Source organism: Phocoena sinus, chromosome 1, assembly GCF_008692025.1.
Source record: "Phocoena sinus isolate mPhoSin1 chromosome 1, mPhoSin1.pri, whole genome shotgun sequence".
Taxonomy (NCBI): domain Eukaryota; kingdom Metazoa; phylum Chordata; class Mammalia; order Artiodactyla; family Phocoenidae; genus Phocoena; species Phocoena sinus.
The window spans coordinates 81,551,684-81,578,078 of NC_045763.1; the positions used below are offsets into that span (position 1 = coordinate 81,551,684).

General features: G+C 36.7%; 1 protein-coding gene across 2 annotated transcripts; it reads left to right on the plus strand.

Annotated features, from left to right (window-relative positions):
- Nucleotides 1–454: 454 nt before the first annotated feature.
- CDC7 (cell division cycle 7) lies at nt 455–26,395 on the plus strand. Of its 2 annotated transcripts, XM_032607053.1 has the most exons (12): nt 455–564; nt 1,261–1,449; nt 9,100–9,183; nt 10,989–11,124; nt 14,413–14,506; nt 14,591–14,733; nt 15,652–15,904; nt 16,534–16,629; nt 17,388–17,566; nt 18,425–18,507; nt 21,029–21,178; nt 24,639–26,395. In XM_032607053.1, the coding sequence occupies exons 2-12, from the start codon at nt 1,341–1,343 to the stop codon at nt 25,031–25,033; spliced, it is 1,722 nt and encodes a 573-aa protein (XP_032462944.1). In that variant the 5' UTR covers nt 455–564; nt 1,261–1,340; the 3' UTR covers nt 25,034–26,395. The 2 variants fall into 2 exon arrangements, with proteins under 2 accessions (XP_032462944.1, XP_032462951.1); XM_032607060.1 differs by lacking the exon at nt 16,534–16,629.

Genomic DNA, 26,395 nt, shown 5'->3' on the forward strand with positions numbered 1-26,395 from the left:
CTCAAATATATACTGACTGACCGACTGAGTGAATGTCACTGGGCTCATTTCTTCGAATACAGCCATAAACAATTAGTACTTGCCTTTCTCTGTTTGCTTGCTTTTAACGGAGAAGTAGGGCACTCAACAAAAACAAGTGAAGCTGGGAGTCAAGAAAATGAATGTCTTTTATTCAGCGTGCCCAATGTCTCTGTAAGTTGGGATATGTTACGACTCCAGTACCTGAGACTTTTATGTCTCTGAATTATCCTCTTTCCTGAAAATACTGTTAGATCCTTAACCTTACGTTTCACTCTATTTTTTAGTAAATGATTATGCCCGGACTTTATATCTGTAACCGTTATTTCAGCCAGCCACAGCCTTGCGGAAGAAACCCAACCCGCTTGCGCAAGCGCCCAGCAGCAGATAACGCAGCGCACAGGGATTTACAGTGCGCATGAGCAATTGGAAGCAGCAACGCGAGAAGTGTTGCGCAGGCGCGTTTGGCGGACTCGCTAGGTGGGCGCTCTCGGAGGCGGCGACGTAGGCCTTTGGGGAGCCAGAGAAATCGTATTCCTTTAAACCGTGAGTTTCCGACGGTTTGCTCCCTGGCGCGGGATTTTGAGGGATTAGAAACGAATTCTGGATCGTGACTCCGGTCTTTTAGCAGCGCAGTTACCCCCCTACACCCCACCCCCACTTCGGATCCCCCTGACCTGCGGCGGGAAAGTCGTGCGCCTGCGCACTAAGCATCCCGTTCGGTCTGGAGTCTGAGGGAAGAAGGTCCTTCCCCGCGGAGCTCGCAATCCGCGCTCGCCGAGGGATCCCATTCATTCCCCCTTCTCTTCCTCCGCCCGGCGCTCGTGAGCCGTGTCGTATCAGTTCTCCACCAACTTGCGTGGGGCCTTGGACAAGCCTCCTGGCGCTCCCTTTCAGCAATCAAACGATCTCCTCCTCCAGCCCTCTTCCTCAGGTCGAACCGCTCTCCCCACTAAGGCCTCTCCCCCCGCGTTCGCTGCCTCTGCAGTTCCCACCGCCGCCCTTGCCCCTGACGGCGGCTGCCGGGGAGACTCCTCTGTTAGGCACATTTCTCTTCGGCCCCCTGCCGGTGTTTCTGGGAGGTGAAAGTGGAGCCCATGGAATCCTTAGAAATGGCTCACAGTTTTCCTTCCTTTGGGGATTTGGACATACGGTGCGTTTTTAATTGTTTGCCCCTTTGGGGACAGTAGCATTTTTTAGTGCTTAGTTCACTGAGTGATTTAAACTTCTCATCTTCTCCAGTATTCCGAGTTTCACAGCTGCTTTGCTCCCCCTGTGGACATGACCCCTTAGCTGGCGTTTTGCGCCGCAGTCGCTTTGCGATGGAGGCTTCTTTAGGGATTCAGATGCAGGAGCCAACGGCTTTTTCTACTCGTGGCCGGTTTCTGGCGGATGGCTCATTAAAACATGAGCAGAATTTTAAACTACCAGGTATGTGTTCATTGCCAAAGATGTACAGGCAACAATTCTGTAATTTCGATTATTTAAAAACAAACAACAAAAAACACGTCCTGAATCTTAAAGTGAGTTGTATGTTTATATAGGAGCATTTTATGAATCAGTGAAGCTTCATAAGATCTAGATTTAGGATTGGATTGCATTTTAGAAGGAGGATTGTAGTCCAACCATGTCATTTTACAGATGAAGTTGCTACAGTCTAATATTAGTCGTTGTCTAAGAACACAAAGTTTGTTGATACCCAAACTAGAATTTCTCTTCTAGACCTGTGTTCTTATTTCTAATCACCATATTGCATTAAGCTTGAATTTAGAAATCGGCATTGGAGGGACTTTAACTTACATATTCAAAGGCAGAATTAGTTGACAAAAGTAAATGAAATGTTTGTAGCAGTAATGAAGGACTATATCTCAGTGTACATCATGAAGTGTTGCTTCACCCTTACCCAGACCTTGAAATGAGAAGGAGAGGGTCAAACAATGCCTAATCTTGTACACTGTAACACGCACCTTCATTCCTGCAGTGTGCCTGGGACATAGCAGGCATTTAATAAATATTGGTTAAATAGGAGTTCCAATTGGCTGTTGTTTTTTTTCTCTTTTCTTAAAATGTAGCTAAATGTTATTTTCTCTTTGTCTTAAGCATATTTAGTGCTTTTTCAAAAATATTAATTTTGACCTTTCGTCCATGATATATACTTATACACTACAAAATAGACTTTAACTCGACCCTAGAAAAATATGACATCCCATACTTTTGCTTTCTGACTAAGGGTAAACTCATCTTTGATGTTAAAATGAGTACCATTCCTGATGTCCCTATTTGATGAAAGCCACTATTATTCCAGTTAAAGTTTCTATGCTTAAAACTTTAGAGTTATCTTTAACTTGTGCTTTGTATTTGCTCCCCTCATCCAGTCACCCAATTTTATCTTACTTCTTTTTAGTATGTATAGTGTTGCCTCTTCCCATTCCCACTTTCACCACATTAATTCATTCCCTTACACTTTGCTCCTGAATTACAACGAAGTTTCTTACTTAAACTGCCTGCTTTCACTTCTTTTTTCATCCTCCAGTTCATTTTGTACACTGCCACTAGAATAATCTTAAAATGCCACTTTCATCCAGTTTCATGGATGCTTTCCCTCTTGCCTTCCATTTTTCTTGCAATTACCTATTTTTCATGGTTCACCTTTCCCTATGTCATCAGACACATAATACAATAACAGTCATTATATTATTATTATTCTTGTATTGTTTAGCACTCTGTGTATTCATTCTGTCTCTTCAGTTATACTATAAGGTCCTTGAAGGCAGTATCTTGTATAGCTCCTGATGTACATTGTGCATTAGGCAGAGTGTATGAATGAATGAATCTGACTTGGCTGTAGCATACGTTCGGGTAAAAATTACTATTCTAACACTCTTCTGAAAACCTGCTAGGAAATGAAGAGTGATGTGAATTTTATTCCAAATTTCCAAAGTTTGGTGGCTTTTACATGTAACAGAACATTGAGCATTATAAACAGTACCTTTGATAATTTATAAAACATGCTGAAATTTTATTCATATGGTTCTTTTTTATTTGACCCTTAATAAAAGCTAAGATTATATCAAAAACATGACTTGAATAAGGAGTAAAGCTGATGAAGTCCAGGCACATAACTGTCTCATGATCTAATATGATTTACTCTCCTTTGATGTAATAACTTTTGAATGGTGGAATTTTTTATATATCTTTGTATTCCCAGAGCCTAACATTCTTGAGCACATAGTAGGTACCTGAAAATATTAGGTTGAATGATTAGATATCATTCATCCAAAGGATATAAAGTAAAATTTTTAGTACAATGCCTGCATAGTATGACCCTTTGTTTTGGGATATTTGTCAGCTTTTTATAACTATTTTTCTGATAAAAATTATACATGCTTATTGAAGAAAATACAGAAAGTCAAAGTAAGAAAATATCCCACTGTACAGGTATTGCTACTGTTGACATTTTGTTATATTTCTTTGGTCTTCCTGTGCATACAGAGATACATTTTTTTAAAAACTGAATTAGGATCACAGCCAACTTATTTCTGATCTCCATTTTTAACTTAGCAATATATATCTTGAACATTTCTTAATGTAATTAAATACTCTGCACTTGGACTGCCTAATGTTCCACTGCATGGTATCATATAATTTATTTAATTGCCTTTTCTTATTGAACCTTTAGATTGTTTTCCATTTTTTCCTATTAAGAAAAATGCTGGTGAACAAAGTACCTGGCAAAGTATTAGCTCAAATGTTTATTCTTTCATTCTTTCAGCAGGCTTTTTTTTTTTTTAAGTATCTACCATATGCCAAGTTTAGTAAGTGATAAAGATCTTTCCAGTGAAAGAATGAAGTATAAACTGTATATATACTGAATGTCTCCTCCATACTGTTGAACTGTACTGGAAGGCTTGCTTTCATTGTGTTATGTGGATGCTCTTAGCCTACGATTCTAAAGTGGGTTATAGGTAACGTCCTGGTTTGCCTGAGACAGATCCAGTTTATACCTGTTGTCACAGTGTAATTATTAGTGCCCCCTTTCACTCTGAAGACTCTCCCAGTTTGGGCTAAATTATATGATCTCCCTAGTTATAGGAAGCATTATTTTAGGCAATACATGAAGCCCCAGAATAAGCATGACATATATTCCTGGAGGTCAATTTTACTCTGTGCTAAGTAATTGAAAACATTTCATTTGTACGATGAATATTTCTTAAATGTCTGTGTCTGTTATGTGCAGGCACCTTTCTAGGTGCTAGGTGCTAGGAATAAATCCGTTCGTAAAACAGACAAAAATCAGTGCCCTCAATCTAGTGGATAGAGATAGAAAATGAATAAATTGTATGTTCAAAAGTGATTAGTGCTGTGAAGAAAATGTAGAGGGGAAGGGGAGATAGGAGGTATTGGGAGAGGAGATTGTGATTTTAGTAAGTGTAATTGGTTGGAGAAGGCTTCAGTGTGGTAACATTTGAACTAGGACTTGAAGGTGGAGAAGGAGTGAGCTGTGCGTGTATCTGGGGAAGAGCATTCCAGACAGAGGAATCAGCAAGTACGAAGGCCCTAAGCTGGGAGTGTGCCTAGCATTTAGAAATAGCTAGGAGGTCATGTGAGTGGAAGTGGGAGAGTGATGGGAGTGAAGTCGAAGAGAGGGGTGAGGAAAGGAGGTAGTTCTTTGGCTTTTATGTGGAACAAGATGAGGGTGAAAGCAGGGAGTATAGTTAAGGATGCTGTTGCTGTAGCCAACTTGGATATATTATGTAGCAGAAAAAAAATTCACTTAAAATTTCAAAACAGAAGTGTAGACCTTCATAATATTTAATGAAGACCTAAATAATATTTTAGTTTGTGGACTTTTTTCGGGGTCTTTCCCCAGTCCTCAAAGTATATATTCATTGGTCTCTGCCTTTAGTAGTATTTTCTAGCTTTTGATATGAGTACTCTCTTTCACTGTCTACTCTCATCTCCCAATTCATAATCTGGGGATTTTTCATTCACTTTGGTTGTCAGGAAATTTTTCTGTTGTTCAGAAACATCAAAGTTGTTCTGCAGTGACAGGAAACCTTAATATAAACATAGTTTGAGTTTTGTAGAGATATGTAAGTGCATAGTAAGTGAGTGGTGGTGTGGAAGCACATTGAGCTTGCATAGTCATTCACATGGCCTTGCATTACAGTATTTTCTTACTACTTATATTTTCTTCCTGCTTATTTCTAACAGTTAACCAGCACCTCTACTACTAACTGCCAGCTCATGTTTATGCAAAGGGAAGTTCCAAAATGTGGAACTCGTAGGAAAAGCATAGAGTATTGTAGTTGGAAGGTAAAGTTCATCTAATCCAGTTCCTTTGTTTTAAGGGTTAAAAACCTGAACAGTAATGTCGTTTAATTATAGGAGTTGAATGAATCCAGACTCTTTAGATTCCAGGCTTTTTTCTGTATCAGCACTGTCCGTTAGAACTTTATGCACTAACAGAAATGTTTGTATGTTGTCACATATGGCTAATGTGACTGAGGAAGTTGATTTTTAATTTTATTTAATTTTAATTTAAATAGCCACATGAAACTATATCATCCTACTACAAAGCTTTTGGTGTAATTAATCATGTATATACAACAAAGCATGCACACAAACACTTCAATACATTTAGTAATAAAGAGACCACAAATGGTTCTTAAAATATTTTGTCATACCTAAACACCATTAATTGTAAGATACACCATTATTTTATGTACTGCTCAGAAATACTGCCAGTTATACTGTGACAGTGCTTTCCTTAACACCTAGAATTTTTTTTTATAGTTATTGGAAGAGTTCTTTTAGATGTAATTAGACAAATAATTGTATATCTCTGGGACATACATGAAATGGAAAATAAAATAAACATTTCAGATCTGTCCCTTCTGAATCACTTTTTATACTCAGACTTGTTAATATCCTATTTTTTTCCCCTCACAATATTGTTCTCATACATTAGTTTTTGTTTTTTTGGCTGCACTGGGTCTTCATTGCAGTGTGCAGGCTTCTCACGGCGGTGGCTTCTCTTGTTGCGGAGCACAGGCTGTAGACGCGTGGGCTTCGGTAGTTGCAGCATGCGGGCTCAGTAGTTGTGGCTCACGGGCTCTAGAGCGAGGCTTAGTAGTTGTGGATCACAGGCTTAGCTGCTCCACGGCATGTGGGATCTTCCCGGACCAGGGCTCAAACCCATGTCCCCTGCATTGGCAGGCAGATTCTTAACCACTGCACCACCAGGGAAGTCCCTGTTCTCAAACATTAGTGATGCAGAATTTCTTTGAAGAATTCATTTTTTAAAAAAGCCATTGTTAATGAGTTCTTAAGAACAACCCAGTTATGTGGAGCTGGCCTACATTTGATTTCTACTTCACCACCTCTACTATTCCTCCCTACAGCCATTTTGGCTCTTAAGGATTAAATGTGAATGCTCCTCTGTGATTTCTTGAATTTTCTTCAGGTCATTGACACCTGTTGTATAAGTTTTGATGCTGGCCAGCAACAGTTGTAAGTTGCATCCCAATTTCAGAGTCGTTAAAATTGTGTCTTAGAATCAAAGAAATGTAATAACAAATTGAATATATCATTGTAGTGCCTTTTCATGATACCTTTCCTATGACACTGGAATTTGAAGCTGGTTGGACTTGACACTCATTAGGAATGATTGTAATTGACTGTGGCAACTATTACTGCTAGAAAGCCAGCTTTTCCCCCAGGCCTTGGTTTTGTTTTTGAGAGAGAAGTAGTGTGGTAGCTGATGGTGAAGTGATTGCTTTTGTCTTTGGCTTCACTCTCTTGTAACTTGTAAACTTTTGCTTTTTTTTTTTTTCCTACAGCTGTCTCTGAACAACCATGATGATAGTAAGAATTCATTCATTCAACAAACATGCCAGGCAGTTTTCTAAGAGCCGAGTGCATTGTGGTGAATTATACAGACAGGGAGCCTGTACTGGTGGAGCTTATATTCTAGTGGGAGGAGGCAGACAGCAAACAAATAAATAAACAGGATAATTTTATAGTGAATAAGAATGCCAAAGACAATAAACAGGGTAATGTGGATAATGGGAGGAGCGCTAATTTAACTAGCGATGTCAGTGGAAACTGTGACAACTGAGCCAGCCATACGAAGTTATAAGGGAAGAGGATTTCAAGCAGAGGGAATAGTAAGAGCAAAAGCCCTAAAGAAATAATGTTAATAATAGTAACCACAGCAATAAGAATCACCAGTATAATTTAATATTTACAATGTGTCGGGCATTGTGTTAGTAGCTGCTCTTGTGTTGTGTATATTATTTCATTTAATCCTCACAGTATTTCAGCGGCATGGGTACTGTTATGCCCCCTTTTCTATAGATGGGGAAATTAAGGCTCACAGAGGATAAGCTGTGTGCTCTAGAAAGGTCATACCTGCTGGGTAATAGTGGAGCCAGCATTTTGATTTAGGCCTGTCATCTCCAAAACTGGTTCACAGGATTACTGTTATATTGCCTGTTATATTGAAATCCATGAAGCTTCTCCAGTTCATCTGCAAGGTAGATGGGAAGGTGAGGGTAATTTAAGTAAGTTCTTCCCATTACCTTAGATGGAGTGATGTAGTGGAAAGGCTACTGGATTAGGTCTTCTTGGCCTCTTATTTAATCTCCACCTCTTAGTATTCTTAGTATTCTTCACCTCAGATTTATCCTCCACTTGTCATCTTCCTGCTTAAAAACTTTACATGGCCTTCCTTTGCATCCTCTGCCTTTCCTTCCTCAGCCACATTGAATTTTATTATCTCTCCTACTCTCCCCTCACTCCACAATAACCCATGCCTTTTTCCTTTTCCATGTCTTTGCATACATAGTAGTTCCTTCCTAAAATGCCTTCTTGCACTTTCTCTACTTGGTGAATGCTTCAAAACACAGGTTAACAGTCACCTGAAGCCACCTGGCACCTTCAGGAGTGTTCATTCCCCTCCCCCCTTCTACCTAGTAATATGTGTATTCCTCTAATATTACAGTTAAAATCTTGTATTAAAAGTGAGCTTTTAACATCTGTCTCTTCCACTAGGCTAAGCTCCTAGAGAACAGGGGCTTCCACCACCTTTGTTCATTTGTATTTTTAATATGCCAATTGCTGGGCACTTTTAAAAACACAGTGTTTGTTAAATGAGTGAGTCTATAAACTTACCAGCAGTACCTCTGTGAAACTGGATAAGTGATTTAATTTCCCTGAATATGGATTCCTTCTCTGAAAGATCAGGATAATTATTTCTGTTCTCCCAATATCACAGTGCTGTTATGTAGATCTGAAAAGATAATATGTGTGAAGGTGCTTTGAAAATGCCTTAAAACTGTTGCATGATGCAGAATGTTATTATAACTTTAAAAGTAGCTGATGCTTGGCCTAGGTACTGTAATAAAATCTGAGGACTCTTAAGTATGTAGTTCTTTTTTGTATCCAGTAGTTTATCACATTTTGTATTATTGCCTCTCTGAATTTTAACCATGTAGGTTTTTGTAAAGAGCTTATATTTATTTAAAAGTAATGATTTTTCTGCTGTCAAGATATAGGATACTACTGGTAATTGGGACAATTTTTAAAGAATATATTTTTTAACATTCTTGAGACCTTTAGTAGACCTTCTTTCTAGAGTATACTGTGAATATTCAATATGTAAAACTTTTCCAAGCCTGTAAGATTTTGTATCTTTGGGGGAAAGAAACAGTTTTCAAGAAGATTGCATTGTGTCCTTGTCATGCCATCTAGTGATCGCAGCACAAATTGTTTAGTTATTTTTTAAATTTAGCCTCTTCATTGTGTTGTACTCTATGCAGTGACAATGTATCTATATGTTAGTATGTAATTTCAGAGTAGCAGCAATTGGGTGTGAGTGATTCAGTTACTTTGCAGTTTTGTCTGTTCGGGAGGTGTGTGAGTTAGAGCAACTTGATGGGGTTTTAGTCTTATCATGAGTTTAAAGTTTATTATAGATACTTTTATTTGTAATGTAATTACTTATGTTTTAGAAATTATTTTATTGAGATTTTTCAACCTAAGTAATTAATTGTACCTAAATTCTTTTTTCCTCGATAGGTGTTAAGAAAGATATTCAGAAGCTTTATGAAGCTGTACCACAGCTTGGTAATGTGTTTAAGATTAAGGACAAAATTGGAGAAGGTAATCTGGGGATATACTTCATTATCTTTATAAGCTTTTTTTTCCTCCTGTTTTCCTTTATATAATCTTGATTTTCATTATTATTTCTTATTGGAAAAATACCCCTTTTAAAAATACTAAGACCATGGTTATATTACTAATTATCAGCTTTTCTTTTTTCCTTGGAAAGAATCTAAGAATAAATAAATATTTACAGTAAAATGAACAGTCCTATTTTAACCTTTATAATTTTATACTATTTAAAGTATTGCTGGGGGCTTCCCTGGTGGTGCAGTGGTTGAGAATCTGCCTGCCAATGCAAGGGACACGGGTTCGAGCCCTGGTCTGGGAAGATCCCACATGCCGCAGAGCAACTAGGCCCGTGAGTCGCAACTACTGAGCCTGCGCGTCTGGAGCCTGTGCTCCGCAACAGGAGAGGCCATGACAGTGAGAGGCCTGCGCACTGCGATGAAGAGTGGCCCCCGCTCGCCACAACTAGAGAAAGCCCTCGCACAGAAACGAAGACCCAACACAGCCAAAAATTAATTAATTAATTAATTAAAAATAAAAAGGAAGATGCTTGCTTTTTTAAAAGTATTGCTATATTAATAATATATTATTAAAGATAATTATTAAAAATAAAAAGTTTAAGATTTAAGTGGGGGGATTTGATCATGGAAAGCTGAATCTTTTTTCTCTTTCTCCATTGCGTTTAGGTAGAATTGTATGTTGAACAATGGCAATTTTTCATGGCAAAATGTTGAAAATAAAGTGGTACAATATTTATAGGATAGTCAGTATTTACGTAAATACCACTGAGAGACTGGCAATCATATTGATTGAATGAAGGGTGAATCTGGCAGACAGATGTGAAGGGATTGAGAAGATAAAAGATAATAGAACTTTTTAGTGACTATACTGAGAAATAGTAAATAAAAACTTAACAGTAAAAAAAAAAACAACAAAACTTCCATTTATTCATTGCTTGCTTTTCACAATGGAAAGTGTGAGATGAGAAAAGGCTGAGTCAGCGAGGGCAGAGAGATTAGAAGATGAGATGATTTGGGATGTAAGAAGCAAATCTTTATATTTTTTTTCTTACCTTTTTTTGAACACTGACTTAGTGTTCAAAAACTTTATTCTGGAAAACTGATGTCCTCATAACAAATAGCAAACTATTCCTGGAGAGGGGGAGGAGTGGAGTGTGTTTTAAGGCTAATAAGTTTGAAAACTATAGCATGTATAGCTCCCTTTTGGTTATTTATGATGTACTTCAGTACATTAAAGTTCTAGAAATAATCTATCAATTTGCTTTAACTCAGTATTTCTCAGATTTAACTGACCACCAAATCTTATATTTTTTTCTCCTTAGTTTCATGGTGAATTTAAAAGTTTAAAAAAACTTTTTAAAATAAAAAATGAAGGTTTTTTTGCCCCCTAAGACTGTTATCATTTTTACTTCTAACAGAACTGAATCCAAGTCTTAAGAAAGTAATTTCCAATGATAATATTGTAGAAAGATACTTGGTAGATTGGGTCATACCATGGAAATATTTTATGCTAACTCAGTTAAACAGATTTACTGTATAGCTTTGCTGAATTAATATACCCCCTAAAGATGTGAGGACAGTTAAGAATGTATTAAAAATTGAAAATAAGTTGTATTTACAAAGGTGTTTGCTTTTTGTATTCAGTGTCATTAAAATATTGATGACAGATTATGATAATTTTATGGGTTCCAAACAGTTTTTAAGAATTATTTTAGCATTGTCTCATAAACATTTTTAAAAACCAAATATTGAAAAATCTAATAAATTGTTTTACAGGCACTTTCAGCTCTGTGTATTTGGCCACAACACAGTTAAAAGTAGGACCTGAAGAGAAAATTGCTCTGAAACACTTAATTCCAACAAGTCATCCTGTAAGAATTGCAGCTGAGCTTCAGTGCCTAACAGTGGCTGGGTAGGCAATTTAAAGATATTTTTAATTGAACTGCTGTATATATTTTTTAAGATTTTTAAGTAGATATCTAATAGGGATGGTGAGATTGTGGATTAAACATATTCTTCAGTCAGGTGTTTGCAGTTTGCTAGCACTTTTCCACTAATCTTGGAATGGCTAGTTAAGTTTATATTAATTTTTAAAGTGGATTTCTCCTGAGGCTCAGCTTGACTTCCTGTTCTCTTACCACTTCTTTTTCTAATCTTTCTGCCAAATCATAAACCTTGGCTTCCATGGTGTAGATATTTTTTTAAATGTGGGGAACTTATATTTCACATCTCCCCAGATATTGAGAGCCTCATCTCATATTTTATTTTGAACAACAGAATCCTCTGGCATGTCTTTCTGTTTGGTTTCTCTCTGCTAGGTCATTCCTGTCAACATAGAGACGTGATGTAGTATCTCTTATCCTCCCTGTACTGCCGTCCCCCTTCCAGCTACTCCATTATTTCTTTGCTTCCCTTCATGGCCAGACTTCTCAAAAATTACCTGCACAGACTGCACTTCCACACCCACCTTTTGCCACACACACACAGTGAGGCTGCTCTCCTCTATGCTAAATGGAAACTACTTTAGGGGCAACCATGACTTTGTTTTGCCGGTTCCTTTTTCTGTTCACATGAACTCCTGGCAGTGTTTAACATAATTGATTTGAACCATTGTCTTTTGACTTCTGTACTACCATATACTCCTTGATTTCTTCCTGCTTTATTTGGCCTTTCATTTTCAGTATCCTTTGCCAGTTCTTCCTCTTCCACCTGACCCCTAAATGTTGGAGTTCCTCAGTGCTTGATCCTGGACTTTCTTTCTCTAGACTTCTTTAGGTGGTGTCATGTATTCCACATGGCTTTAAATATATAGTAATGATTCCCATAAGTGTATATCTAACCTCAGACCTCTTAACTGCAGATTTGTATGTATCCACCTGACGATTTGATATTTCCATTTGGGTACCTAATAAACATCTCAAACCTAATATGCAAAAAACTAAATTTTAATTCACCTTCATCTGCCCCAAAAATTACCTATGGCAACAATCTGCCTTCATCTATCCATCTCAGCAAATGGTACCACAGTCTACCTAGTTACTCAAGGCAGAAACCTAGTAATCACACTCAATTTCTCCATTTCTCTCCTAGTCCACTCCATCACCATGTCCTGGCAATTCTGCCTCCAAAATATATCTAAAATCTCATCCATATCTTTGTCTTCTCAACTGCTATCTCAGTCCAAGTCTAGATTACTATAGTAGCCTGCTTCTTCTCTTCCCCTCCTAATCCCATAGTCACAAAACAGCCAGAGTGATCCTTAAAATATAAAAATATGTATGTATGTAATATAAATTGGATACTATTACTTCCACTACTTAACAGTTCTTCAGTGGTTTCCCAATGTTCTTTGAAAAAAAAATCCAACTTTATCCCATGCCAGTCTTTCCACCTCCTTCACTGTGCTCTATTTTCTTTAGCTTCTCAAATTTGTGTCAAGAGCTTTCTCACTTCAGGGCCACTACCCATACTTCTTCCCTATCCAGGAAGACCCCTCCCAGTCCTTGCATGCTAACTGCTCATCCTTCTGCTCTGAGCAAGAATGGTACCACTTCAAAGAGGTCTTCTCTGAATTAGATTCTATTTTTTATTGTCACAGCACCTTTTGATATCTTTCAAAACCCTTACCATAATTTGTCATTATTTGTTACCTGGTTTATTATCCATATTGCCCACTATTTAGGAAAGTCCATGAGGGCAGAAATCACGTTAATTTTAATTTACCTCCTCATCCTTAATGTCTAACATAGTGTCTCAAGTAACAGTGCCCACTAAATATCTATTGAATGAATAAACACGCCTATTAATTTGTTTTACCCCTCTGTTTATTACAGAAGACAAGAGGATAAGATGGCTTCTGTAAGGCATGATTACATAATACCTTCTAGTCCCCTGAATAAGATTATTCCTTTTTCCACACTTTAAATAACCCCCTCTACCACTTTTTCTTTCCTTGTTGTTCAAAAATGTGCATGCTAAAAAAAGTCTACCTGATCTTGCTTCCTTTCTAGCTCCCACACTGGTTTTTATTCTTTGACAGATATTTCAGGAAAATTATCTTTATGTTCTGTTTCCATTGTATACTATTTTCCCTCCTTAAATCCTGTTTGGCCTCTTCCTTTCCACTTAAACTGCTTTCTGAAAATTAGTTAATTTCTTTTTGCCAGTTAATTCCTCTTTGCCAGACTGAAAGCCTTCCCTCAGTCCTTATTCTAATTGACCTCCTTGTTGATCACCCCTTCCTTGAAAACTCCTCACTTGCGGATGTCCCTATCTGGGCTTTCTGCTCCTTCCTTATTTTGCCCTCCAACATGAGACTTTTCCAAGGCTCAGTTTTCTCTTCTCTAATAATTTCACAGCTTTAGGTATCATTTATCTATAATATTGTCACTGACTTACACTTGACTTCTCACTTAAAATATAGTCTTGTATCTAGATATCTCTATCAGAATGATGAGGTTTTGGTTTTTGATGCTTCTTTTCCTGTTTTCTCTACATATTTTGTTGGTATCCATGTTGTTTTAGTTTCTCAGTCTCAAAACTCTGAAAATCCAGTTTACCCTATTTTCCTCACCTTTCTCTGAGGTAGTGTAGTATAGTGGTTAAGAGTCTAGGTCTGGAGCACACTGCCTGGATTCAGATTCTGGCTCCATGACCTACTAGTTGAGTTACCTGGGGGAAGTTCCTTAACCTGTCTGTCCCTCAGTTTCCTTATATGTTAAAAAAAGGGGGGGATAGGAAATAATGGCACCATCCTTATAGGGTTGTTGTGAAAATTAAGTGAATTTGTTGATAGGTGTGAAGTGCTTAGATCAGAGCTTGGCATGTAGTGAATGTTCAATAAATATTAGCTATTATTAATTTTTACTTGATTTATTTATTACTGTTACCATCTTATCTGCTACTAAGTCTTGTTAATTCATTTTTATTATTCATCTTTTCCTTCCCATTCTGTCACCTCCTCAATTAAAATTATATCACTTTGAATTATAACCTCATAACTGATACTGTTTGTTTAAAAAAAAAAACCTTTATCTTGCATAAGTCAGTTAAATGAGTAATCTCTCCTGTATGGTGATGGTTTTAAGTTAGTTTTCTGGCATTATTTATGCATTGCTAAAACTGCATTTTTTAAAAAACTGCATAAAGTTTCAGTTCATTTGACCTTTCTTCTCAAGTTCGTTGTGCATTTTTCCACTAGGGGGCAAGACAATGTCATGGGAGTTAAATACTGCTTTAGGAAAAATGATCATGTGGTTATTGCTATGCCATATCTGGAACATGAGTCCTTTTTGGTAGGTTTTAATATTTCTTGAATTTTTATTAGCTAAATATTTCATTAAAACAATCTTATAACCTTATTCATAACTTTATTTTAGGACATTTTGAATTCTCTTTCTTTTCAAGAAGTACGGGAATATATGTTTAATCTGTTCAAAGCTTTGAAACGCATTCATCAGTTTGGTATTGTTCACCGTGATGTTAAGCCCAGCAATTTTTTATATAATAGGCGCTTGAGAAAGTAAGTATGGAAAGTTACCAGCAAATACTTAATACTTGACTGAATCTGTGCTGTGGGGTCCATCTCTTAGATGCAGAGCATCCTGTAACAGCCACACACATCTTTTTCTGTTTTAGATTTTCACTGTGGTTGAGGAAGGGAAATACACTCAAGGAGAAAAAAAAATTGTATTAGTAAAACAGTGTACGTCATGAGGTGTACCATGGCTCAGTGGAAATAGCTAAAAGAGACTTAGAAACGGTCTAGTTTTTTGTTTGTTTAACCTTATACATTTATCTCTGGGCTTCATTTTTCTTTTCTAGTAAATGAGGGGATTGGACCACATGATAGCCAATTTCATGTTTCAACACTAAAGTTTTGGTTTTTGACTATTTTTTATGCTGATTATATACGTAGAGGCATTGTAAGCTGAAAACTTAAAAACTGCTGTTTATATAATGGCTCATATTGAGTATAATAAGGATAATAGAACCATAACTTCTTTTCTTGGGCTTTTGTATTCCTGACTTTTAATTTTTTCTTTAATTAATCAGATTTTTAAACCATGATTTTAATTTATTTTTCTTTTAAACTTGTTTAATTAAAAATTATCTGCTATGGTGCCATCTCTGCCACCATCAGAGGACAAAGGATTGTGTTTACATCCTGCATTCCTTGTTGCCTTGTCTGCACAAGCCATAGGAAGAAGGGGAGAAAAGATGTTTTCTTGTGTGGGATACATCTTGCCTTAATTTTCAGTAGTTAGCTATTAAATCCTTACCTTGTCTGTAAAACTTACTTTTCTTTTTTCAAGAATGTTATAAATCCTTAATTTATCCCCCAAAGAATACAGTTTCTGTGTGAATATGGTTTGAGCATATTATGATATTAACTAAGCTTTGTTACAGAGAAGTAAAAGTGCTTATTTTTGTTTCATAGGTATGCCTTGGTAGACTTTGGTTTGGCCCAAGGAACCCACGATACGAAAATAGAGCTTCTCAAATTTGTCCAGTCTGAAGCTCAGCAGGAAAGCTGTTCACAAAATAAATCCTATGTAATCACCGGAAACAAAATTTCATTGAGCAGCCCAGCAGCACCTAAGGAGCTGGATCAGCAGCCTACCACAAAAACTGCTGTTAAAAGGCCCTACACAAGTGCACAGATTCAGATTAAACAAGGAAAAGATGGAAAGGTTCTACCTCTTTTATTTCTTAAGTACTAATACGGTTTTAGAAATGTACTCCATTCAACATGGGGAGTTATAATTCTAGGATATAATTCTAGGATAATGCAACAACAAAAAATGTTGTTTACACGTGTTATATATTAAATTGATTAGATTTCACTAAGATTTACAATGGATTGTTTTATGATTTCAAAACTGAAAATTTTGCTTGGTAGATTTATAATGTCTTTGTCATTATAATTGCATTGTATAACAAAAACGGAAAGTAATTTTCCCTGCATGTTATAAAGTTCATATTAATTACCCTTTTTAAAAGAAAGCATTAGTTACAGGGGAAAAATTCTGAAGTGTCTATCTCCATTTTAGCTGCACAGCAAAATGTAACATCCATGCAGGTGGTTTTAGAATTTTTTAGTTATATATATTTGTGGACTATGATAACATTGTATGGGGGTTAAGAGTTCTGTCTAGACTGTTTTCTCCTTTCACAGAAGTGTTTTGGTGCCTGAGAATGACTTGGATGCAGCTGTTTTTGTTTTATGTCACTTAACTCTTTCAAAACTATGGCAGAGTACAGCTGGCAGAAAGTGTTACAGATATAATCCTTATTTTCCTTGTTTTTGTTGGTATTGTAGGAGGGATCTGTAGGCCTTTCTGTCCAGCGCTCTGTTTTTGGAGAGAGAAATTTCAATATACACAGCTCCATTTCACATGAGAGCCCTGCAGTGAAAGTAAGTAATGTAGCTTAATAGTGCAATCATCAGTCAGTCGTACACTGGAGAGAATTTGGGGAATGGCTAGCTTTTATTATTAGTAAGTTTTTAAGAGTTTTGCTTTAGCAGAAGGTATTACTGCTTTGAGCATCTAGTCAATGCTTTCATTTTCTCCAGTTCTGAACTTTTCTTTTGGAATTTTTTGTCATTTTTGATTAGCTGACTATTGTTGCTCTTTCTCTAAAGGAACATTTAGGACGTTAAGGCCTTTTCTCTCATTGGCTGGAACGTGAGCTCCCAACAACTAACACATTTCTGACACACAGTTGATAGCGTAAAGATGTTTGTAAAATTTACAAAATTATCACCAATGTTAAGTGGTTTTAAATTGACTTATGATATCCTGTAGCAGCTAGATAGCATGAGGAACAAATTAAAACTGATTTTAGCCAATGTAATTGTGCAGTTTACAGTTCTGAAATGGAGTTAGACACTAGAATGTAATTGTTTTGTAACATTTCAGGAAAAGTTCTAATAAAGTGTAATTCAAATATTCACCAAACTAGGAACGGTTAGTAAATTTTTAATATGTTTATTCAACATAGTAACCTAAAAAGACCTTAAATATTTTGATAGACGAGTGTTTATTTACAATCCAACAGCACATTCAGCAGTTTTGAAAGTTATGCTTCCCCTATTGCTTTTTGCTCTACTAGCATCTCAAAGGCATCATGTTAAATGCCATGAAAATAGAGAATATGACTTTTCTTTTACAGCTTATGAAGCAGTCAAAGACTGTGGATTTACTATCTAGAAAATTAGCAACAAAAAAGAAGGCTATTTCTACAAAAGTTATGAATAGTAGTGTGATGAGGAAAACTGCCAGTTCTTGCCCAGCTAGCCTGACCTGTGACTGTTATGCAACAGATAAAGTTTGCAGTATTTGCCTTTCAAGGTAATGTGTTTTGATGGTGCTATAAAATCACCAGCATGCTGCCAGACAAGATGAGAAATTGCATTGATTTTGGTGGACAGTTGATTTGAGTGAGTGAAAGGGAAAAATGCAGTTCTGTGAACTGCATAGGCACTAATGCTGATTGGTACCTTGAAGAGCAAATGACAAGTATTGTCATATTTGTTCCCTTCACATGCAAATGCTCTTTGGAAAACACATTTACTTTTACATGCAAATAATTTTGGTAGGTGTAGGGATAGCTCTTATGAAACTTCAGAATTGCATGTTTTACTTGCTGATTTAATCTTGTTTTCTTTCTTTTTTCTTGCCTGTGTAGAATAACCTGAACCAAATACTAGAACTCTTCTCTCACTCCCACCTCCAACTCTTTGCCACATAAATTTTTTCTTCCCTTCAAGACTTTTATAAGCTTTCATGAGCCTTTCCTGATTAACTCAAGTATATAAGTGAACAGGTATCTCAGAAATTAATCACTCCAAACAGAAATAAATTTTTATACCTCAGAGTTCCCATTGTATTCTATTTTTCTGTTATGTTCTTTTTTTTTTTTTTTTTTTTTTTTTTTTTTGTTATGTTCTTATACTACCTCTTTCTATGCCTGGAAGTTACCTTACAACCCTTCTGGAATAAGGCCTGGGAACTGGTGTCGGGGGAGAGACCTATAGAAACAAAATCCAGGATTTTCATCACACTGGATTATCATTTGCTTTGTAATAACTTTTATTTATATAGATATCAAGGTAGAATTTACTGTGAACTAAATTGATAAATGTTATTTTTTGGTCTTAAATAATTAAACTTTACATAACTAGAAAAATCTTATTTCATCATCATAAGGCGGCAGCAGGTTGCACCTAGGGCAGGTACACCAGGATTCAGAGCACCAGAGGTCTTGACAAAGTGCCCCAACCAAACTACAGGTATGTTGCACTAGAAATACAGAACCCAGTTAAATTGGTTGCCGTGGGTGTATTTTATTTTATGATTTTTGTCTACTTATGATTAAATTTGAGCTCTGCTGCTTTTAACTAAGTTATGTAAGTGGTTCTAGCAGTGTGGCATTCCCATTTTTGAGATAGTGCTATTTATGAAAGCTCCTAATCCTAGTGTTTCCTTTTTTTTTTTTTTTACCCGATAGATTGCATTTTGCTTATCTGTTTACAAGACAATTTCACCAGGAATAATTTTAACATCACCTTTGTGGGGGAAAAAATTGTGTTTAGTAGTATTTGCTAACTTAAGACTTGCAACATTTTATGTTTGTCTAATACCTGAAAATTCTTCTGTGATACATATATGATTGGGTGTTTGATTAAAATTTTTTATTATTGTGAAAACAATATAATAGCATTAAAGAGATTTCTGAAAAAGAAAAAAGTCTATAGCCTGAAAGAGTTGTCATGGAACATCTTATTGAATAGATGAACCCTGCTGTTCACTTGGATTATGGGCCTTACAGAAATGTATTCATTTGTTCTGTGTTTATTCTGTGCTTGCTAATGATATAAAAAATGAATGAAACTCTGCTTACATTCTGGTCAGGACATACTCGCAAATATAAAATAACCTGTTAAGTATGGTTATAAAACTTTATACAGAGTATTTTAGGGGTATCTAACCTTATCTGAAGGGATTATGGAAGGAAGTTCATGGAAGATAGAACGTCTGAAAAGAGAATGTAAATTGGAGTGAGGGGTTTGCATGAGCAGAGGAACTCAAGAAATAGCATGGTCATACAGGAATCAATAAAAGTTTAGTGTTGCTAGAATGTATGATGAAAGTCAAGGAGTGGTGAGAAATAAACCTGGAAAAAGGTAGACGGTCTCGGATCACAGTTATATGGCTTGGACTGTACCCTGTAGGTTTTGGAAAGTTATTCAAGGGAAAGGGATGGTAATAATTGTATTCTAGAGGGGTCATTCTGGCAGGTGTGCAGAGAGGACCAGGTCCAGGTGAGAGATGATGAAAACCTGAACGAGGGCAGTAATAATACAAATGAACAGAAAAGTGAAGAATTGGGGACTTCCCTGGCGGTCCAGTGGTTAAGACTTCACCTTCCAGTGAAGGGTGTGCAGGTTCGATCCCTGGTCAGGGAGCTAGGATCCCGCATGCCTCATGGCCAAAAAAACAGAACATAGAACAGAAGCAATAGTGTAACAAATTCAATAAAAACTTTAAAAATGGTCCACATCAAAAAAATCTTTGAAAAGAAGAGCAAAGAATTGGAAAGGCAGAGCTTGATGGATAATTGGATGCGGGATTTGGGTATGAAGTGGTGGGGAAAAGGCATCCAAGATGTTTTTCATACTCCTAGATTGGGAGATTTGAATGGGTACCAGTAACCAAGGGGAGAATAAAGAGGTAACTGGTGTACAGGGAAAGATAAAGATGATTGGGGGCATAATTGGTTTGAGATATATGTGGAACATCCAGATAGAGATGTCCAACAGAATAAAAGTAAGTGAAGCACAGGGAAGTCTGGACTGGAAATACAGTTGACTGTCATCATTACTATATAAAAGGTAGCTGAAGCTGTGAAGTGTATGGGCCAATAAGGGAGAGTATATAGGGTAGAAGTTGGAACTCTGGGTAACCTCAGCCCTTAAGGCTTACAGGAAACATTGAAGGAGCAGGTGGAGGTACAAAGGGAACCAAGAAAGGCAGATGATGCAGTGGCCAAGGGAGTAGAGCCAATAACTTGATGATACTGGGAGTTCAGCCATTAGGAGAGAAGATGTCCCTAAACATTTTTCTTTTGGCCACACGGCATGTGGGATCTTAGGCATGTGGGATCTTAGTTCCCCGACCAGGGATCAGTCCCATGTCCCCTGCAGTAGATGTGCAGAGTCTTAACCACTGGACAGCCAGGGAAGTCCCCCTAAACATTTTTTTTAAAAATGAGTTTATTCTCATGAGGCTGAGCTGGTCTTAGTCATAACTGCCAGAATTCTAGAGATTGATAGTTTCTACAGCAAAAGTTAGGGTTAACATCTTGCTGAAGATGAGCTTCTAACGTTTAATGCTTTTCACTAAAGTGAAACACTTTCATTACTATGGTGTGTAACTCTTGGGGTACATCCAGATTTTTTCCTACGTAGCTACTTTGGATTTATTTTGATGTTATAAAATGTGCATTTACTTAGTGATGAGATATCCTTTTAAACTTAGCAGCTTTCATGTTACTCAAGAAAGAAAATATTGTATTTTGCATTAAGGATGTTAAACCAGGGATTCTTAACCCTGAAATCATTAAAAGCACCTGAGGAACTTTAAAAAAAAACTGATGCCTGAGCCCTACTCCAGACCAATTAAATCAGAACCTCTGAGGGGATTGGCTGGGGCATCAAAATTTTTTTAAGGCTCTTAAGAGGATTTGAATATACAGTAAAGGTTGAGAACTACTGATGTAGGAGTAAAATTAAAGTTTGTTTTCTGTTACAGCAATTGACATGTGGTCTGCAGGTGTCATATTCCTTTCTTTGCTTAGTGGACGATATCCATTTTATAAAGCAAGTGATGATTTAACCGCTTTGGCTCAAATTATGACAATTCGTGGATCCAGGGAAACTATCCAGGCTGCTAAAACTTTTGGTAAGCAGTTTTATATTATAGAACAAAACAAATACCTTTGATTTATCTCCTACAAATCACTTAATAAATTATTATGAAATTCTCTTTACAAATAAACATATTCATAATGTTCTCTGGTGTTAGATACAAAGTTTCTCAGTTGCTTGAAAATCAATTGCATTGTGTAAGAAAATAATTTATCACTTCTCTTCTCTACATGTAATCAGTTTATCTTATCAAGTGCAGAGTACTACACTTTTCCAGTATTTAGAGTTCAACTTTATAATCTTAAACAAAAGAATAAGGAATAAAATCTTAACTCCCTGTAGTTATGGTTTGACTTTATTGCATAAATATTTTACATAATATGTTTTAATTTGTTTATTGTGTATTTATTAAGCATCAGGTGCTCTTGGGCCTGCCTTAAATACTCTTAGTCTGTATTAACAAGTAAATAGTTAATTATAATACAGTGTAGTAAGGACTGCAGTAGGGGACATAATAGGATGTATGTTGTTGTCAGGTTCCTTAGGGTTAGAGTAGTGGAGAAGCGAAATGAACAGAATACCTTTACTGATGGAGTAATATTATAAGCATTTATTGGATGTGGGAAGTCATCTTAGCTACACAAGTTCTTGTACTTCAAGTCTGGGATATGCAGTGTACCTCATAGGGCACTTGAGAATTATCTCAGCCTTGCTCTTGCCAACAACTTGAACTCAAATGGCCACCTTGTATTTATTCTCCATGCACAATTATAGTTAATACTTTCCAAAGTGGGTGGGTGTAATTGAGTCAGCATGCTGCCCCAAAATATGGAACACTCCTTTGGGACAAAATTTCAGTCAGCCCACCTCAAAAGTAGCTGGGCTGCCTGTTGCCCAGCCCCAGAATCAGTGGGTCTTAATCAGGGGTGCATATCAGAATTGTCTGAGGAACTTCAAGAAATACATATGCCTGTCTCATCCCACCTATTCCTGGAAAATATGATTCAGAAAAGTATGATACCTAGAAAGCGTTGAGACTTGTTAGTTTGAAAAAACAAGTGATTTTGACCAAGAACTATTTCTGAGTAAGAACTACTGCAAAAATGATTGTCCCTCACTTGGGCACCAGTGCCGTGGTCTGATCCACCAGGAAGGCTTAGTGGCGGTTGTGGTTCTGCAACACAGTCAGTCTACGACTTGCACCTTTCTTGAAACTATAATAAGAAAATTTTATCTGAGGGTGATAGGGTGAGATATTACATATACACATGGGAAATGGAACCATGAAGCAAAGCCTTGCAAATTGTATTCTTACATGAGAATGTTTATTTTCAACTGATGGGGAAAACTATCATCTGCTATTGAATAACTTAATAAGAAGTTTATGAACATGAAATATATCGCACCCTAAACATTTTGTTGAAGAGCTCAAATCTCCCCCATTTGTAATAGTAAATGATGACCAAAAATGCAAGTGCAACATCTAACAAAAAAACATCGTAGGGCAAGCATCATGATAGCATAACAGGCAAGGGCTTTTAGAGATTTATCATTGTAATGCTTGCTCTCATATTTTAAAAAATGCTATATAGCACTTGTCTTAGTTTCATTAGTATGACTTCTGTAGTTACAGCTGGCCCTTGAAAAACATGGGTTTGAACTGCTTGGATCCACTTATTTGCAGCTATTTTTCAGTAAGTACTACAGTACTGCACGACCCACAGTTGGTTGAATTCACAGATCAGAACTGCAGATACGGAGGACAGACTATAAATTTATATGTAGATTTTTGACTGCGTGGGGTCAGCCCTCCTGACTCCCTCGATGTTCAAGGGTCAGCTGTATTGCAGTCAAATCTTACTATAACTTTGGGCTGAATACAAAAGGATTCAGAACTTCAACAGCGATGACCTTGTTCCCCTTTATGACCCAAAGAGACTTACCAGAACAGTAGGAGCACTTCTCTACTTCTCTTGTGTTGTGTGTAACCTTCCCCTCTGTCCTCAACCCCTAGACCTGGCCCCATTGTAGACTGTCATTAAGTACTCGTTAAATTAAATAAATTCAGAAGAAAAACCTTGAGCTATTCTCCTCTGGCTATAATTTTTTAGAGAGAAGAGGAATAATGAAATAGATTTAAAAGTAAAACAGGATTAACACACTATACCCCCACAAACTTAGTTTTGGGTAGTTTATTTCCTTTGTCCCCTCACTGCTTCCCCCCACCACCTTTTTTCCCACCACCTTAGTCCACCTGTCCAGCAGAGATGAGTGTATGGTGTATGTAAAAGTAACTTTTTATCATCCAGAGATAGATTGTTTTGTTAACAATCCACATCCAGAGATAGATTGTTTTGTTAACAATCCACATGCCCCAGAAAGGAATGTAAGTGCTGTGCAAACTCATTGTTTAGAGCCATTTCTATTTAATAAGGAAATACGGCAAAAGTAACAGACTATTGCCTATTTGTGTGCCTAGCTTATTTTTGCCCGTGTCTAATAATTTTGTTGGGGAATTGTTTCGAAGACATATTTTTTAAAACGAAGATCTGGTTGGTTTATTAACTGATTTAAAAACATTTATTGAGACCGTATGTGTACTAGGTTAGGTAGACTATTATTGAGTCTCTTCTCATAGAGCTTAAATTCTAATGGGGGAGAAAAAATAAACAACTACATACTGTCAGAGAGATGGGTGGTATTGTGAAAAATAAAAGGGTAAAGGGAGTGAAGAAGGCTTAGCTATTTTGAATAGGTTGGTTAAGGACTGCATCTGTAATGATGTGATATTTGAACAAAGACGTGAGAAGCAGAATAATACCTTTTTGTCTAGTCCAACAGGCATTAATTGAGAACCTAGTATGTACCTAGTATGGATGTCTAGGTTTTGGGGGTTCAAAGATAAATAAGATAGTCCCTATCTTCAGAGAGCTCATAGTCTAGCAGGTGAGACAGACATATATTTTATCAGTTACAATACAGAATAGCAAAAGTAATAATAGAAACCTTCACAGGATATAACAGAAGCTTAGAATGATCAACTCTGTGAGTGTCAGGCATCTTAGAGGTAATGCTTGAACTGAGTGGTGCCCTAAGTGGGAATATTCTGGGCACGGAGTTGTGGGGGAGGTGCAGGGCATCCTAATCAAAGACAGGAACCATGTAGTTAGAGGCATGTAGAAGCTTGGAAGGGGGAGAGGGAATGGGAGCTGCTGCTGATTAAAGATTACAGTAGAATATAATGAAGCTGGAGACTTTGACAGAGTCAAGTGAGTCCTTATTAAGTCACTGCTTTCTACTTACTATCTTTCACTTTATGATTTGACCTTCAGCTATGTAAGGTAAAACACAACTTAAATATAGCACGTGATGTTCTATCTCATATTCAGTGTAAATATATCCAAAAAGCATGCAGTTGGACTTGCATGTTTCTCATGGGAGAGACTTCTGATATATTCAAATAATATAAAATATGTATATTTTTTCTCTTTTAGGCAAATCAATATTGTGTAGCAAAGAAGTTCCAGCACAAGACTTGAGAAAACTCTGTGAGAAGCTCAGAGGTGTAAATTCTAACACTCCTAAACTAACAAGTGATATACAAGAGCTCACTTCTCAAGACCCAACTTTTTCAGAGAAGATGGACCATAAAGGTGCTCACCTCATACAAACACCTAAAGCACAGCACTCAGGGAATTCATTGTGTAAAGGGGACAGTAATGGCTGTGGGGGTAATCTTGATGAGTCTCCTACCAATCTAGAAGGCTGGGATGAGGTACCTGATGCAGCTTACGACCTGCTTGATAAACTCCTAGATCTAAATCCGGCTTCAAGAATAACAGCAGAAGAAGCTTTGTTGCATCCATTTTTCAAAGATATGGGCTTATGATTATTGTTCTTTAAAGTTTGCTGTTGTGTATTGTGAGGTGAGGTGAAAAAGAGTTATTTGTAATAGCCATAAATTCTTGATTGGAGACCCGGGCAGGGTGAATAATTTGTTTAAAAATCTCCTGACAGATTCTAAAATATGGATTAAGATTACTTAAAATGACTAGGATAGTTCTTAGACTAACAAAATGATCTTTGAGTTTGATCTACCCGAGTAGGATCAGATCTTTCATTTCCCTAATTACTTGTCACTGCCATATGCAGAAATAAGAGCAGTTTTAGCCTAGTACATAGAGGTTCAAGGTACGAGTCTTAAAATTAAGGGTTGTGACAGGAATTAAATGAGTCAAAAGACTTAGTTTACTGGTTTCTTCAAACTATCTGTACTTTTGGAAAACTACCTGGTGCTGGTACTCTAACCATTCTGTAGGTAAAGAAGATAATTTCCTTTTCTAGAGGCTTATATTATACCTTTTATGAACACTAAAACAATGAGAAAATATTGGGGGGATATTACTTAAAATTGAATTTAATTTATTCATTTTTTAAAAGTATTTTGTGAAAGCATTTTTTGTGTGAATTGCCATGTTTTTCTTAATGGTTTCTCTTGATTTTTCTGCCTTCTCTACCCCCACCTAACACATTCTCCTTGGAAATTTTATGATACTTTCCACAAAGTTTCTGGGTGCTTTGTTAAATATTGCCTGTGTTCACAGTTGAGAAATTAAAATAATGTGTTCACTGGTTGATAAAGGGAAGCTGCAGGACTAAGGTAGATATTGATAGTCCAAAATGCTTTTCTTTTTCTCTAAACATGTATGGTTTTTTCATACCATCTTAGGTAGCTGCTAAAAGGAAAAGTGAACACAGAATTGAGAATATTATTGGAGACTTTTCCTCTGCCTAGAGCCATTCTATATCCTGTTTTGACCAAGTTGGTCCTGCTCAGAGAAGGATGCTTACCTAGTGTCTTGGGGTAGGGTGGGAAGAGTTCTAATGAAGTAGGCAATGTAGAAAAGGAACTAAGATAGGGGTTTATATATTACGACATTTCAAAATGATATATATATCAATGACAGCATATCAAATTTACTATGGGAAATAAGTCTGCGAGTGTGGGTCTGCTGAGAAGTTTCCCACTTAGTAGTCATAGAGGTATAATACAGCTAAAGAAGATACAACATTCTTTTTGTTGTTTTGAGCACTGAAGTTAGTATGTCTTATCTGTACTCTGTTTGGCAAGTATTATATATATATATACCATTACCATTGATCTGCTATCTTCTCATGCTGTAATCTTTTTTTAAAAAACTTGAATGTTCTTGAATTTGTATGTTTAATAAAGTCATCCTTTTATATTTTT